The 17,032-nt window shown below is 43.9% G+C and overlaps 1 protein-coding gene and 1 long non-coding RNA gene across 2 annotated transcripts in view; one reads left to right on the top strand and one right to left on the bottom strand.

Annotated features, from left to right (window-relative positions):
* CSMD2 (CUB and Sushi multiple domains 2) overlaps nucleotides 1–17,032 on the bottom strand; it is a 609,437-nt gene that overhangs the window by 168,295 nt on the left and 424,110 nt on the right. The window contains exons 26-28 of the mRNA XM_077150390.1: nucleotides 13,363–13,565; nucleotides 8,084–8,275; nucleotides 866–1,004 (exon numbers count right to left, since the gene is read on the bottom strand). Coding sequence (XP_077006505.1) covers nucleotides 866–1,004; nucleotides 8,084–8,275; nucleotides 13,363–13,565 — 534 coding nt within the window. The remainder of the gene's footprint in view (nucleotides 1–865; nucleotides 1,005–8,083; nucleotides 8,276–13,362; nucleotides 13,566–17,032) is intronic.
* LOC143674538 (uncharacterized) lies at nucleotides 217–8,972 on the top strand. The gene is made up of 4 exons (XR_013171106.1): nucleotides 217–395; nucleotides 739–857; nucleotides 7,403–7,461; nucleotides 7,969–8,972. It is a non-coding gene; the product is annotated as an uncharacterized LOC143674538 (long non-coding RNA).

Here is a 17,032-nt window from a genome sequence, read left to right as displayed (position 1 = left end):
TAGAGGTTTCAGCATCCGGATGAGGGAGCCTGCAGCTCAGAAGAGAATCTGGACAGGAACCCTCCATTTCCAAGATAAAGCTGAGGCCACAGGAGTGGGTGAGCTTATGAAGGAAGGAGGTGAAGGGTGAGAAGAGAAGAGGCCAGGGATTCAGCCTGGCAAAGGAAGAGGGGCAGGAAATGGCATCACAGAGGACATCGGAGAACAGGGCACAGTAACTTCACAGACACCAAGGGGAAAAGCAGTGAGGCTGCAGGGTATGATCCAGACGTGGAGAAGGATAAAAGAGGGAAAGAGCCCCTTCTGTCTGGCAATTAGGGGTTCACTGGTGTCTTTTAACAGAGGACTTTCTGATGGAACCGCGGAGGAAGAAACCAGATTCCAGTGGCTTGAGAGTGAGCAGTTGAGAGTGCAGAGAAAAGCAGAGACAATTCTTCTGAAGCGCTTGCCCCGAACAGAATAGCAGAGAGAGTGCAGTAGCTAGAAGGGGAGGGCAGGAGAGAGACTTGAGCCAGGCACAGCTGGCAGCAGGATGGAAGGAGCCAAGAGAAAGCCGAGGAGGAAAGAACAGGAGGGAGTGGAAAAGAGATTCAGCAAGGTTCTCCTTTCTGAATCTCAGTCTCCTCAGAGGTAGCCATTTATTTGAGGATTAAATAAGATAATATATGCGAAAGCACTGAGCCTAGTGCTTGGCACGTGAGAGAGGTGCGATAAACACTAGTTTCTCTTTTTTTGCAGTCTTCACCTCCCACTGAACCACAGATTCTGCTCCCAGAAGACCTGTGTTTACTCACCCGGAGACCCGGTCCTGAACCCCCCAGCTGGCCTGAACCCTTCCTCTCCCCACTGGGGGAAAGGTACATACATGTTAAATACCAGGGCGATGACGTAGTCTGGAGAGACGGTCACTTTCCAGTCGCACTCCTTGCCTGGAGGGTAAGGTTCTGGGTAGTTTGGTGACAGAATGACTCCTGATGGTCCTGTCAGGTCTCCCCCGCAGGGAGCTGAGGAGAGAGGAAGACGAGGGTAAGTCTGCCTCCTTCTCCCAGTCAGATTTTAAGGGGTCATTGACAAGGCACACTAGAGGAGAGGTTGAGTAGGGTAGATCTAAGTTAAAATCTGGCTTGGCCACTTCCTGGCTGTGTGACCTCAGGGAACTTACTTCACTCTTACCTCAGTGTTTTTCCTCTATTCTAAAGAGAGGTAGCATCCTCTTCATTGGATGGTTGTAAAGATTATCAGAGATGTTTGTTAAAGCATTTGGCTGTAAATACTCAATACATGACAGCCACCAGCTGACTCTAGGGCATACATGTACATGATATCTTTCCACTGCCCCCACATCCAGCTTCCAGGTGAATTTTGTAGGTGTTTATGGCATGTTCCAGGACACTCGAGCAGAGGAAAACATAATCCTGTAACTTTCCAAGTGTTACTGGGTTTCTGTACTGCCAGAGCTCTTGGCATTGTTCAAGGCTGCAGATACCGTCCAATTTCCCAAAAGCCCTTGTCCAAGAGTTTGTTTGTACCCCGGCTACATGGAGACTTTACAAATCCTCAATTAGTCCATTGTGCTCTCCCAGCCCTGGGCTCACAGAGCTTTCAGGCAGCAGGGAGCGGGGAGGGTAGCTCGATGATATGGCAAATTACTCACCCCGGACCTCCTGGGTAGCTTCCCCAGATCCCGAATCAGGTTCTCCCCTACACAGCCAGGCTGTCACACAGCATAGGGGTTTGGTAGGGTAGAAGCTGGGAAACATACAGAGTCTTTACCAGGAACAGATGGCCGATTATAAATACGGTCTGAAAACCACAGGGCACCACTGGAGGTTGGCAGTAGAGTCAGCAAAGGGTGGACTCACAAGGAGCACAGAGAGAAAGCCAGGCAGGTGGAGGCCAGAAAACCTAAGACAGGACATCACGATGGGAGCCAAAGGGTCTATCCAAACACCAAAGTTAAAAGCACTAGTAGGCTTGCTTGTATAGAGCGGAATTTTATTGCCTCCTGCTGTGCCCTTTACTTAGGGCCCGATTTAAAGGGTGTGGGGTCAGTTCCCAACGTGATTTCTTTAAAAAATGGTAGGTTTTCAGGTCACACAAGCCCTAACATGGAGAAACATAAGACCCGAGAGGCCATGAATAGCAGTGGTTTTTCCCATGGGAAAATACATCCCAAGGACCACTTTGAGAACCAGAAATACTCAAGTGGGCACCTATTATACGTCACGTATACATGTTTACATTTACCTAATGTAAACTATGGACCATAATTAACGGTATAGTTTTAATAATATTGTTTCATCAATTGTAACAAGATACCTTGCTAATGCAAAGTGTTAAAATTAGGGAAAACTGTGTGTGTGGGTGGGAGGGACTTTGAATTTTTCTGTTGTAGGTTTACGGAACTCTGATTTTCCCATAAACCTACAACTTCTCTAGTAAAAATAAAATATCAGACACCATCACATACCTACCAGAATAGCTAAAATGTAAAATGCTGATAATAACGTGTTGGTAAAGATGTAGAGCAGCATATATGCACTGCTGATGAAAAAAATTGTACAGCCACTTTGGAAAGCTATTTGGTAGCATCTATTAAGTTGATTATAAGTACATTGTATTACTTAGCACTTCCAATCTAGATACATATCCCACAGATCTACAGATGGTATGTACACTAAAAACCATGTATAAGAATAGCCGTAGCAGTTTTAAACCGAGAACATTTCAAAAGTCTATAAAAAATAAAGTGGATTTAGAAATTGTGGTACATTTACATGTTAGAATACCACATAGTAATTAAAATGAACTATTCTTATACTGAATGTTATACTCAATGATATGAATAAATTGGGCTGATATTATGTTGAAGAAAAAAAAAAAAGCCTGACACAAAAGAATACATACTAAAATAACCCCAAAAGGGTCAAAGAAACTGTGTAAGGGTAGTGATTAGGTTCAGGCAGAAGAAAAAAATGTAGTGATGGGGTGAGTCAAAAAGGAGGCTGCTAGGTGCTGGTACTATTTTATTTCTTGACCTGGGTGGTGACTACATGGATATGTTTACTTTGTGATAACTTCTCTAGCTGAATACTTAGTAATTGTAACTTTTCCATATATATATTTCAGTAAAATGTTTATTTTTAAAAAGTGGAAAAAAATGGTGCGCCATCATGCATTGAACATGTATTACCAAGTCAACAGCTATAGGTCTATAGAAGAAAAAAAAAAAGAGATCACACTGGAGCGCCGGGGGTGGGGGTGGGGGAGTCCTTAATCCAATACAACTGGTGTCCTTATTAGAGAGGGAGAAGAAATGCAGACAGAAATGGAGAGAAGGCGGTCCTGTGAGGACGGAGACAGAATTTGGAATTCTGCTGCTGCAAGCCAAGGAATGCCAGGGGTTGTTGGCAAACACCAGCAACCAGAGGGGGCAAGGAAGGATTCTTCCCTACAGGTTTCAAAGGGAGCGTGGTCTGGCTGACACCCAGATTTTGAGCTTCTCCCTCCAGAGCTGAGAGGCGATCAGTTTCTGTTGTAAGCCTCCCGGGTTGTGGGGGGGGCATTAGAGCAGCCCTGGCAGACAAGAAGAGATGCAGGAGCTGGCTGATGTCTCACATCAGCCCTAGTGAGCTAGGGGTCAGTTCTTCCTGTTTTAAAGGAAGAAACTGAAGCTCAGAGAGATTAAGTAACTAGCCCAAAGTCACTCTGAGACTCAAAGCCCGTGATTCTTCCATTTTTCTCTATCACCTCGGCACCGTTGGTGGCAGTGGAGTAAAGAGGAAAGAGTGCTCCTCTTTGCATCCCGAATGGGGAGAAAGCATCCATGGAGGGGATGGTTCCTTGGGTCAAGTCTGCTTGTGTCTTACCTTCAATCCATTGAACCCTGTCTAGAGTGGAGGCTTAGATAAATGGGATGGACTGGGGGGATTGCATCACCAGGATAAAACCCTGAACTGGAAGACTGAAATTTCCAGTTCACAGAGAGGGGCCAGCTTCTATCCAGCCCATCCTGGAGATATTCTGAAGTAGCCAAAGTGAAGAGAAAGCCTGTGTTATACCAGAAATCCCAGCTCCCTGGTGGGTCTTTCCAAGGGAACCCAATCATGCCTCCATTCTGGGCAAGTGTTCCCGGGCTCGACCTCCCTTTGCCAGTTCAGGAGTTTCGCTACTGTTCCACAGACTGGGTGAGTCTGGGTGTTTCTGAAACCACTCCTGTTATGCCCGACCTGCACTCAGGTGTCTGCTGCCTGCTCAGGGCCCAGGCATGGGCTGCAGTGCCCTGTGCCAGCTATGCCTGGGGGCACTGGAAGGGCTCCTGAGAAGTGCTTCACTAACAGGAGGCTCCCACGGCTTGGGGCTGATTTAGGGGCATAAAGGGAAAGAAGGCTCCCATCTGTCTCCCAGGCCCAGGCACTAGCAAACACAGCAGCTGAGTGGTTGGAGACCAAATGAGGTCTTGCATTGCTCTTTCGGCAACTACTTATTTGGGGTTGGGGCTGGGTAGCCAAACTGAAATAGCCTCCGGGTCTCAATTCCCATCTAGGGCACTTGCCCCGCATCCCCATTGCAGTCCATTGTCCACTCCCTATTACCAGTTAGGTTGTGCCCTGCTGGCCCAGGCTTAGCACTCACTAAACCTTGCACACCCAGATGGGAGTGGGCACAAGCTAATAATCATTCTAGGTGGTCAAGAAGTGGGCAGAAAAGCCCCCTTTGGGGAATGGTGAGAATGGGGAGAAATTCAACTTCCCCAAGTTTAATTCTTGATATTCTCACAAGCAGTGTGGACAACCAAAGCTATAGGCTGAGCCCCCAGTCTTGGGGTTTGTTCATATGAAACTTAACCCCGCAAAGGATAGGTCAAGTCTACTTAAAATTTAGGCCTAAGAGTCACCCCCAAGAGAGCCTCTTTTGTTGCTCAGATGTGGCCTCTCTCTCCAGCCAACACAACAAGCAAACTCACCACCCTCCCCCTCTCTGCATGGGACATGACTCCCAGGGGAGCGGACCTTCCTAGCAACATTGGACAGAAATCCTAGAATGAGCTGAGACTTAGTATCAAGGGATTGAGAAAACCTTCTCGACCAAAAGGGGGAAGAGTGAAATGAGACAAAGTGTCAATGGCTGAGAGATTCCAAACAGAGTTGAGAGGTTATCCTGGAGGTTATTCTTATGCATTAAGTAGATATCATCTTGTTATTCAAGATGTAATGGAGAGACTGGAGGGAACTGCCTGAAAATGTAGAGCTGTGTTCCAGTAGCCCTGTTTCTTGAGGATGACTGAATAATGATATAGCTGTCACAATGTGACTGTGTGATTGTGAAAACCTGTGTCTGATGCTCCTTTTATCTACCTTGTCAACAAACGAGTAGAACATATAGAATAAAAATACATAATAGGGGGAACAAATGTTAAAATAAATTTAGTTTGAAATGCTAGTGATCAATGAAGACGAGGGGTAAGGGGTATGGTAGGTAAAATCGTTTTTTTTCCTTTCTTTCCTGTGCTCGTTTTATTTCTTTTTCTATTGTCTTTTTATTTCTTTTTCTGAATTAATGCAAATGTTCTAAGAAATGATGAATATGCAACTAAGTGATGATATTGTGAATTACTGATTATATATGTTTTATTTGGTTTGTTAATTTTTTAAATAAATAAATAAATTAATTAATTAAAAAAAGAGATCTGGGCAGACTGCATTGAGTGGTGAAATTTTGCAAAAAAAGGCATCATTTTAAAAGTCACACACTCCTGGGTTAAAATTCGGATAATGTCACTTACTAAGTGTGTGATTTTGGGCAAGTTATCCAACTTCTCTGAGCCTCCATTTCCTCATTTATAAAATAAAAAAAAGAATAATAATGACAATGGCTTCAAACATATACAGTGTTTATTGTGAACCAGGCACAGGTCTACGTGCCTTATAATATTATCTTATTTAATGCTAAGAACAACCTCATGAGGTAAGTGCTGCCATTTTACAGGTGAGGACAGTGAGGCACAGAGAGGTTAAGTCTTTATTCTAAGGCCACACAGCTAGTTGTGGTGAAGCCAGATTCGATGCCAGGTAGTTGGATGCAAGAACCTAAGCTCTTAACTTATCACATGGTGATTTAAACTGCAATAATGTAGCTAAAACGTGCGGCCCAGTGCTTATCATGCAAATGATGCCCAATGCATATTTGTTTTCTTCCTCACTATAACGAAGGGTTATCAAGGCCAGCTAGACCAGTCACGATTGTCTACCAAAGGAGCTGGAAATGAGGGGCTTGTCACTAGGATTTCCAGTCTGCTTGAGAAAAGAGGCAAAGACATTCATTTTGTTGCCTGAGGAATATTTTCCAAAGCTAAGTGTAGAAGAATGAGTAGTGAAAGCTGAATTAACCTCTCTGTCCTGCTCACTGAGTTTATTGCTCTCACCAGTTTAACCTAGTGAAAACCTCCTTCCCACTTGGGACAATCTGTCTGAAGACCTGCACTTCTGTAAGATAAGTTTAAGGAATCACAGTCTTCCAGAACTTTGAATTTAAAAGGGGCCTCTGGGGTCACCTGATTCTTGCCTGGGCCTCACCTGAATTCCTTAGACCAGAGGAGGGAATTCTGGCTTAGGAAAGGGAAGGGAGTCCTAGCCTTGAAAACAGGACCCAAAGAAGGAAAGGAAGGAGGAAAGAAGGTAGGAGGGCGAGAGGGAAATCAGTGTTTCTTGAGATTAGGGTTGGGTGTTTCCCCATGAGAGCAGTATATTTATTTACCCTGACTTTACAAATGAGGAAAATGAGGCTCAGAGAGTTGAAGCACTTTTCCAGAGTCACCAAACCAGATAGAGCCAGATCTGCCTGATTCAATACCCTGCACTCTTCCTGCATATCACAACACGTGGTTATGGATCGAACTGGTTCTAGAACCCAGGTCCTAGCTGCATTCTCCATGCTTCCTGCCCCACTCACCCATGTGTCTCCTAATCGCCACGGAGAAGTGGGATTGAGTGTCTCCCCCTCAATGCCAGGGCTCAGAGCCATGTCTGCCAAAGGCCAGTCCTTAGATGCCTGGACTGTGCTGCCTGGGAAAGGTCCAGGGCACTCTGCTGGGGTATGACTCAGGGTTCCTCTGAACCCATCTCCAGCCTGGGAAGCAGCATGGGAAGGAGGAAAATGAAAGGCATTGCGTTCTAACTGCTGTGGGTGTATCTTGCTTCTGCCATACCCCAGTTCTGTGATCTGGGGCAAGATACTCAAATCTCTTAAGTTTCAGAATCCTTGACTGTAAAATGAGGGGATGGTGCTGACTTCAGAGAGCTGTTGGGGAAATCCAACGAGGTTATGCAGGCAAACGTCCGGTGAAGGGATGATACACAATCAGGACTCAATGACTGTGGTTCTCTTCTCTTCTAATACCCAGTGTTGAAATGGGAGAGAAATGCATTCGTTATCTTTCATGAGAGAAAGAGCCACATGGAGGTGAGCACGTGGAATGCCTATTGTTATTTCTCTTTCTTTCCTGTTCCCCTCTCCCTTCAAGTTTCTACTCACCCTTCCAGCTTCAGGCACCTAGGGATGAATTATAGGGAGCAGGATTATCGAGTCCCCATCCTTTACGAGCAACATGACTTTGGGCTGGGCTCTGAGCCTCTGTTTCTTCATCTATCAAATAGGGAGATTTTGAGGACAGATCTGGAGAACCACAGCCCAAGTAACCAATAATTTCCTTGAGAAAAAGAAAACCAAAGATCTGTCCTTTAAACCCTGAGTCTGTGGGTGCCGTGACTCATTTCGGAACTGCCAACCCTTGCTACTCGAGATGGTCCATCATCCCCCTTGCAACCAGAATAGCCTGGGCTAGGCAGAAAAGGGACAGATATGCTTGACTTCAAAATCTTGGGGACCACGTGGGAGAGGGGACTTTGTGGTGTGTGTGCACACATGCACATGCATGCAACAAAACTTTGGGTTTTCTGCAACTTTCAGCTATGCAGAGTCTCCTGGCCCTAGACTCAAGATGTCACTGCTGATTATGGGAGAGGTCTGGAGCACGCGGCTGATGAGACCAGAGGGAAAGGGTCACTCCGCAAGTGCTTCGTACCGATGCAGGTTGGCGGGCTGGGCTGCCAGAAGAACCTGTTCTCGATCTTCACACAGCTGATCTCTGCGCTTCCCTGCAGCGCATAGCCAGGGTCACACTGGAACACCGTGGAGTCGCCAGCCTCCCAGCTATCACCACTCCGGCTCCCATTCTGTGGGACCCCAGGGTCATTGCAGGATGTTGCTGTAGACACTAGAACAAGTTAACAGAAGAGGAAGTGAGACTGTCTAGATGTCTGTCGGACAGCGGGGCTCCCAGCTCATCGCCCTCACCAATATCACCACTGTCTTGACCAGGGCCACCATGGTGACCGCTCCCATCACCTCCACACCTTGTCACTCACGGCAGCAGCAGTGCCACTGCTTCCATTCTCACCAGGATGACGGCCACTACGTCCATCGCCACTTGTGATCACACTGTCACTCTCACTGATATCACCACCATCCATCCCCCAGTGCCTTCACCATTGCCATCATCAGCCTGTCACGAACTACTGTGACATAATTGCGCCATTATGAGTATAGAATTCAGTTCAATTTGATTTGAGAACCAAGTGTTGTTACATAGACAAAGCCTTGCAGTTTTGTATAATGTAACAAATATTATTGCTAGGAGGGAGTGACAAGATGATGGAGTATAATTCAATGTATTCAATCAGAAGGATTTTGCAAAGCAGTTTGGGAGTTGGTGGTTGAAGGGTGGTTGTGAGATGGCAGGGAGTTTCTAAAGGTGGCTGCTCTCTCTTGCATGGCAAACCACCAAGGACCCACCATATTAAAATCATGCTCAGAGAAAAATCGGATGTCTGTAGCAAGCGGCAAAGTAAAGTTCAAAACAAACACGAGTGACTGAGATGGATTAAAAATTCAAAAACTCAGGCATTTGGGAGATGTTTGCAGTCTAATACCTACACTAGGCTAACAGAGTAGATGTTTCAAAACATGGAATGAATGATGGAAAGAAGGAATAAATGAATAAAAGAACGAGTCAGTGAATGAATGAACAAATGCAATATGAGAGCACACCAAAGGGAATGGTTTAAAAGGGAAGTCTAGAGAGAGGATTCTGAGGCTGCTGCAACAAGCCCAGCTGCTTCCGCAGCCCAGAGCTGATGGCGGGGCTTGGTCCTCACCTATGCCACCATTTGCAAACTGTGGCTGGCAGACCCCGTGCAGGAGGTGCTGGAGGTCACGTGATAAAATTAATTTTACACTAAAACAAATGAATTTATTATTATGGGGTAGAATACAAGAGTCAGTTTAGTTTTTAAGTGAAATCACGAAGCCTCGGGGAGATTTTGTGCATGCTACACCCTCTCGATCTCCTGGGTGTATGCAGTCACTCTGTCTGCTATTTGGAGGGCTCCAGTGGATGATTTTGAGAAGCACTGGCCTAGGGCAACTGTATACACTAAGTTACTAATTATAAGATCTATTCTGGAATTACAGCATCTGATACCTTATATACCTTATGTTAATGTTTACATTTGTACAGTACGCTGTAAAAGAGGAGAAAGCTAAGTCTGTTTTTAATTGGGAAGAAAAAAGATCAGTCTTTATTTGACTTTTATAAATAAATTCAGTATGTGTCAGATAGTGACACTTTTAGGCAACATACCACCAACCATAGCTCACAGCCAAATCTAGCTCTGTGCCTATTTTCGTAAAAGAAGTTTTGTTTACATCTTGCCTATGGCTGTTTTTGGGATATGGTGGTAGAGTTGAGTCATTGCGACAGAAAACATATGGCCCACAAAACCTAAAATATTTATTATCTGGCCTTTTACCAGAAGAAGTCCACTAACCTCTGGTATATGGTGTCCTGTCTTAGACCCTCCTCTTGAGGTCAGGTTTTAAAAACATTTTCTTTGCTTGTATCCAGCTTTAATCATTGACACCATCGATGATCTGCCATCACTCCACCCCAACCACATTTGTAAAATGTTCTCCCAACATAGCAAGCTCAGGACCCCCTCAAGGATGATCTTGCTGCAGATTTTCCCAGGCTAGCTCCAAATCATCAGTTCAGTTCTCAGCTGTAACAGCCCCTCCTCTGACAGGCCTCCTTGATCACCTCCTTCTGAGCTCATCGCTTAACTCCATCTTATCAATTACATCAGATTATTTTGTTTTATTATTTTTCTATAGTATAGTATGTAACAATCTTGCCAATTTATTTGTTTGCTTCTTTATTGTATATCACTTGTATATCTCTATGGGAGCAGGGACCTTGGCTGTTTTGCTCCCCCCCAAAATATTTGTTGAATGAATGAATGAATGAATGAATGAATAAATCATCACTCTGTGACACTTACTGAATTTATTTATAAAGTCAAAAAAGACTAATCTCTTTTTTCCCAATTAAAAACAGGCTTAGCTTTCTTTTCTTTTTTTTTGTGCACTGTACAAATGCAAATGATTCTCTAGAAGAAAAATGGCTCAGTGTTCTGGCCATACTCGAAAAGAATATTTGTACGAGTGGCAGTAGGGTGCAATGATTAAGTGCCTTGTGTTTGGGAATCAGACACGTGGGTTTTGATCCAGGTTCCGCTATGTGTTAACTAGCTGGGTTTGGATGAGAAACGTTGGGGGACCTTGGAGCCCACATCTGCAACGTGGATTAATAACGGTACCCATAATGCAGCAAGGTGCCTGCTCAGTAGATGGCAATGATTGTACTTCCCTCTTCCTCAGTGCTTCACCTCACCTTTTCTTGTTCTCACTTTCTCCCTTTAACGCTCCTGAATTTGAGCTGCTTGGCAAGCCCTGGAGAAAAGCTGGAGCCACGTGGTACAGACAGGATGTTAGATGTTACACAGTCATGTTTACTTAATAAAGCCAAGCCTGCACTAATGGTCTCTGGCATTTCTGTACAATCCCCTGTCAAACACACACTACACAGTTAACCCTGGGGTGGGCTATTCTCTCTTCCCCAGAGTGGTCCTGGTATTTGCTAACTGATGACAGCAACAGGGAGGGTGACCTTTTCCAAACCTCGGGCATGCCCAGAGCACTGGACCAGCTTCTCATGGCCTTCCTGGATCCCTGGCTTGGAGTTTGGTCCTTCTCTGGGGACCTAAGCAATGCTAAGGCAGTTTGCCCAAGAAGACCCTCATGTTAGAATAAACCACCCATTCATTTGTTCATTTCTTCTTTTGTATAGAAAGCACTGAGTGAGCACCTGCTGTATGCCTGCACTGTGGGAGAATCTGAGAGGTGTGGTTGGTCTCTACCCTCAAAGAGTTTTCTGTGTGATGGCAAGTACATGGCCAATTCCAAGAAAAGGCAGAATTCTGGTACTGATAATGAGCTGAAGATATAGAAGTAAAATGCCTCCAGCAAGAGGCTACTGCAATTTATTCTAAATGAGGCGTTTAGGAGAAAGTGGCATCTAAGATGAGCTCTGAAGGATTAATAGGAGAATTTCTACAGGGAGGGCAATACCGGAGAAAGCAGCCTGTGAAACCAAAGCAGCACGAGTGTGCCCCAGGGAACCTGTCCCACGTGGCAGCAGTGAGGATTCCGGCAGAGGTCAGATAATGCAAATCTATAGGGGAATTTGTCAGGACAGTTATGAGTGTAAAAAAAAATTTTTTTTAAAGCCATACCCATCAGCTTGGGCACTTTCAGAGACAATACATGTCTGGCTTTAATTATTCATAATGCTCTTTTCTCCAGAGAAAGGAACTGAGAAATAGCTTCAGCAATCCACCCTTATTGCTAGTAGATTCTCCTATTGCTTATTCTAGCAATTTCCAAAGTTTGTTGCATCAAACTCTAGTCTGTTGAGACAGCCTAAAAAAAAAGTCATTCATCGCCAAATAAGTTTGGGAATTGTGACATACTGGACATCTTTGGAATTCAAATGCATTAGCATAGCAGAAGTTCTGAGATGTCCCATATTAAAGATAACCTCTTTACGTCTGCCTTAACCCAAGGAGCCCCCCAACATTCTTTGACTATGCAAACTTCTTTTATTTGCAATACCACTTCATATTCCACGGAACCCCAGGGGTCAAGAATTGCTTATGTAACCTGCAGCCCCCTTGCTGCCCTCTGGTGGGACTCTAATCCTTAGGTGGGGTTTAATAGTCCCAGACACTTTCTCCATGGGTGAGCAGGTGCCTGGATTTTCAGGAAGATGGCTCCCAGTGAACCCTGTAATAAGATATTCACATTGCTAAATGTCCACTGCCATGGGGAAGACAGATGCATAAAGAGGCTAGAAGTAGGGTTTGCAACCCCATTATAAGATCACTGGTGTCAGAGATATGCTCCAACCACCTTTCATTGATTCACCAACCAAGTGAAAGTGTGAAGGCAATGATAGGGCACACATGCCGCATAGACTGGCTCTGGAGTCACTGCAAAAACTGCCCCCCACCACTCAGCCCCAAGCATAGAGGAGTGAGGAAGAGATGATAATGAAGACAGCTGCTGTATAATAAATAGAAGCCCAAGCTGAGGCAGAGTCACTTGTTCAGGGAGATGAGTGATGAGAGAGGCACTTCAGAGGAGATGAGATGGTGCATCCCAGGGAGGAGGCGGGACTGATCATATAAATTATCTAATATTGAGATTTGGACGTTTGAGCATTGCTCATTTTTGGTAGTTCTTTGTCATGCTCCTCCATATTTGGCTACTGTGGTGTATAATTAATTGAATTTAGATTATTTGTGCTTGGCTTCCAGTCTTTACTGAAACCTGCACTAAACTAAGAACCAGAACATGGCATTATATCAGCTCTTCCATAACTGTGCCTGAAGCCACTGTCACCTTGTACCTCCCCTACCTTCCTCCTGCTACTTGAGTTTCAGCTCCAGTGAGCAATGCTCCATTTCCAGAACCTTCTTTCCCTCTGCACTGTTCATATGTTCTTTGTGCCCAGGATGCCCTTTCTGCTCTTTTCCATCTAATTAGAATCCATGAACCCTGTTTGTGCCCCTGTGGACCATTCCCTCCTTGACACTTTTTTCTTGAATAACTTCCACTTATCTTTCAGGTCTGAGCTTGGGTGTCATCTTTTCTGGATCATCTTTCTCCATGTTTCAAGGTGACCCTCTAAGTCCTTACATCATAGCTGAAATTTGTCCATGCAGACACTCACCATTGCATGATATTTGAATGATGCTCACCAGGTACCAGGCACAGAGCAGAGGCTCAATACATCTCTTTACATGAGTGGAGAGATGGAGGAAAGGGAGGGACCAAGCGGAGGAGGGAGGTTGGTGTCGGGTGGTGGGACCCAGGGCCCTGGGGCTGGCAGAGGCGAGCACAGACCTGAGAACTGGATGGCGAAGCCCTGCTTGCTGGTGAAGAAGTCGGTGCTGAACTGCAGAACAACTGAGTTGAAGGTGCTGTGCAGGTCCTTGGGCAGGGCCCGGCCGCTGAGCTCCCTCAGCAGAACTCCACTCTCCATGGGCCCGTCCCAGATGCGCAGCGTGTCGTGGACCTCCTCGGTGTCAAACACCAGGAAGTGGAGCCTGGGTGGAGAGAAGGGGGCAGCAGTTACATCAGCTCAGCTCCCTCCTCCAAGGGGTTTTCCAGCAGGGAAAGGTCTTAAACCTAGGGGAAGACTTGCAGGAAGGAAGGGAAGGAGGTATCCGGCAGCACCCTCAGGATTTCCATCCTTCAAGTCCTCACACTGGGGTTGCTAGCAACGGGGAAAAGGGCAAAGGGCATGGATTTTGTGCTTCTTGTTTATTATTATGCACCCTATGTTTCCACTCTCAGACCCCATCCCTCCATCCTATACAGACCCCAGGCTTAACTCCCGAGCCCATATCCAGTGTTGTTCTAGATATAGGGAGGAGAGTTATTGAGAAGTCAGGGTCTAGATTGAAAAAAGGATACAAGTGAAAACAAAATGGGGGTGAGGATAAGGAGTTGTGAGATCTCTGAGAAGTTGGCCCAGCTGTAGTGGGCGTCCATGAGCCTACAACCTGGCCTCTCCGAGCAGAGCTCTGGAAATTTCAGCTACACGTAGCCTTGGCATAGATAATCCTGTAGATCTCAGAAGGCCAAGAAGGGTTTCCCTGGGTGGGTAGGTGGGGCGGGGTGGTGGGGAGGGAGGTCTACAAACCAAAGACAGAGATCTCAGAGCCCGAGCACTCAGTGAAACCCTAATCCTTCCAGGATGAAAAGGTCCCAGTAATCAAAGATAGCTTTGGTTAGAAGCCTCTCTCTCAAACATTTTTTTTTCCTATTTTGGGATAATTATAGGCTTTACAGAAAAATTGCAAAGATAATACAGAGAAGTCCCATGGATCCCTCACCATTTTTCCCATTTCCGTGGTTCATTTGTCACAACTAAGAAATCAACATTGGTATAGAACTATGAACTAAATTCCAGATTATTTGGATCATACCAGTTTTTCTACTAGTATCCTTTTTCTGTTTCAGGGTTCAATCCATTTATCACATTCTCTTTTTAAAAGTATAAAAATAAAACATGTCCAAGAGAAAAAAAGCAAACAATTTACAGACTTACTGAATAAAAGAAGGTCTCTCTCTCTCTCTTTCATACAACATGGTCTCCAGAATTCTTTACTTAATATTAGTCTTAATCCATATTTTTCTAGGCTTTTATTCAATATGCATATATACATATCTCCTCCCCAAATGGGAACATTCATTACATACTTTTGTGTAACTTTCTTTCTTCACTTAATACTTTATTTATGGACATACACACATTTCATTTTTTTCTACAGAAATGGACATTACCATATTTCACTGTTTCACTCAAACCACAACGAACTCCCCAATCTTTACATAGCTTTACACACTTTATATATTCACTTGACTTGTAGGAATAATTTTTTTGGGGGAGTAAGTTATACATATATATATTTAAAATTTTGCCCTTCCAAATGATTGTGCCAATTTATATTCCCACTAAACATTATTAATGTAGCTATTCTCCCCAAATATGACCTCACCAACATGATATTCTGATCTTGTAAAGTACATTTTATATGCAAATATTTGCCCATGAGCTAGACCAAAATGAAGTTTCTCTAGTGTTTTGAGTTTACATAATTTGGGAAGGTTGGGTGTCTTTGCGTATATTTATAGCCATTTATATCTCTTACCTAATTTAACTATTTCTCTTTTTTATATGTATACATTATTATTTTAATTTGTTAGCTTTATATATTTTAACTCCTCTTTTGTATGGTCATTGCTAATATTTTCTTAGTGTCTGATGCCTCTTTTCCCTTTAAATTTTGCTTATGGTGTCTATTTTGGTATAGAAATTATCCACTTTCATGTAATTCAATAGGCTAATATCTTCCTGGGTGTCATGTCATGCTTGGGAAAACCCTCTTTTCTCTAAAATGATTAAACACAAAGCTTTAATATTTTCCCAGTAATTGTGTATTTTCACTTTTTGAGATATATAGGTTCATTATTTTTCCAAATGGACACCCAATTGTCCCAATGTCCATGCAAAATAGCTTCTTAAATATTTTGTCTGTCAAAACACCCTGTTTTTTTGAATGATGGGAAAGTTTTGGTCATGGATAGCGGTAATGGTGGCATGGCCTTGGGAACACTATTATCAGCACTGAAACATACACCTGAATATGATTAAAAGGGGTGATGCTGTATTGTATACATGGTAACAGAATAAAAATTTAAAAAAAATCATGGAACTGGGTGCACGAGTTGTTCAGTGGTAGATTGTGCACCTTATATGTGGGAAACCTGGGTTTTATTCCCAGACCATGCACCACTACCCCCCCAAAAAATCCATAGAACTACACTGCACAAATAGTGAGTCCTAAGTTAAACCATGGACTTTAATTAATCGTACAATCACAAAAAAGTGCTATCATCAATTGAACGAATGTTACACACCAGGGCAGGGTGTTGGTGATGGCATGGTGTGTGGGAATCCTGTGTTTTATGCATGATCATCCTGTAAACTCATAACTTTTCTAAGGAAAAAAAAATACAAAGGAAAAAAATCTCCACCCTCTGTGCATCTTCCTTAGCATTTATCACAGCCTAAACTTACTTTATTATTTGTTTTTTATATGTCTCCCCAAATAGAATATAATTTTCATGAGTGTGAGCTCAGGTCACTATTGGAGCCCAGTGCCTAGGACATGTCACACACTTTAGATGGGGCTTGTGGACACCTGTGGAATGGACACGCACAAGTCACTTAACAATCCCGGCTCCCCTCACTGGTTTGAAATGTCACTTTGGTCATGTGTCCCCTTCTAGATGCTCTCCTTGGTGCCAGTGGTTCCCTCCTTTGCCTCTACTGGATTCTACTTGTGGTACAGGAATACCTGCTACAGCAGTTTTGATCTTTTTATGGGGCAAGTTCTCCATCATACTCTTTCCCCCAAATTTCTTAGTTAATTTCCCAAATGTAAATTCTCAGATAAATTGTATGACTATCAAGTTCCAGAAATATCCCCTTGAAGTTTTGGTTGGAATTGACCATATTTATTGATTAATTTGGGGAGAACTGACATCGTTATGCTATTTATTTTTTCCCAACCAGGAACATTGCAGATAATTGATTTAGGGCTTCGTTTTTGTACCTTGGCAAAGTATTGTGGCTTTTTGTTAGTACACTACTTATTAAATTCACTCTTTGGCAGTCTATAAGCATATGGGCTTTTGGTGCCATCATGGATGGGAATACACTTTTAGTTACAATTCTAGTTATTTATTGTCGGATCTATCTATATTTATCTATGCTATCCTATATCTATCTATCTATCTACCTGCCACCATCTACCACAATATTTTCAGTTACCAATTAGCTCTAATAGAATCTAGTTATTCTCTTGGATTTCCTAGGTAGGTTATTCAGATATGGGTGAAGATTGCTCAATGCCAGGAGCTGCTGTGGCTTTTCTCAGCAGCTGTGTTTTGTTTTATTTCCCCTGGCTGGCCTCCCCTCTGAGGGCTCCAGACAGAGCAAAGA

Source organism: Tamandua tetradactyla, chromosome 2, assembly GCF_023851605.1.
Source record: "Tamandua tetradactyla isolate mTamTet1 chromosome 2, mTamTet1.pri, whole genome shotgun sequence".
In the NCBI taxonomy this organism is placed as follows: domain Eukaryota; kingdom Metazoa; phylum Chordata; class Mammalia; order Pilosa; family Myrmecophagidae; genus Tamandua; species Tamandua tetradactyla.
This window is presented reverse-complemented; position numbering and strand designations above follow the sequence as displayed.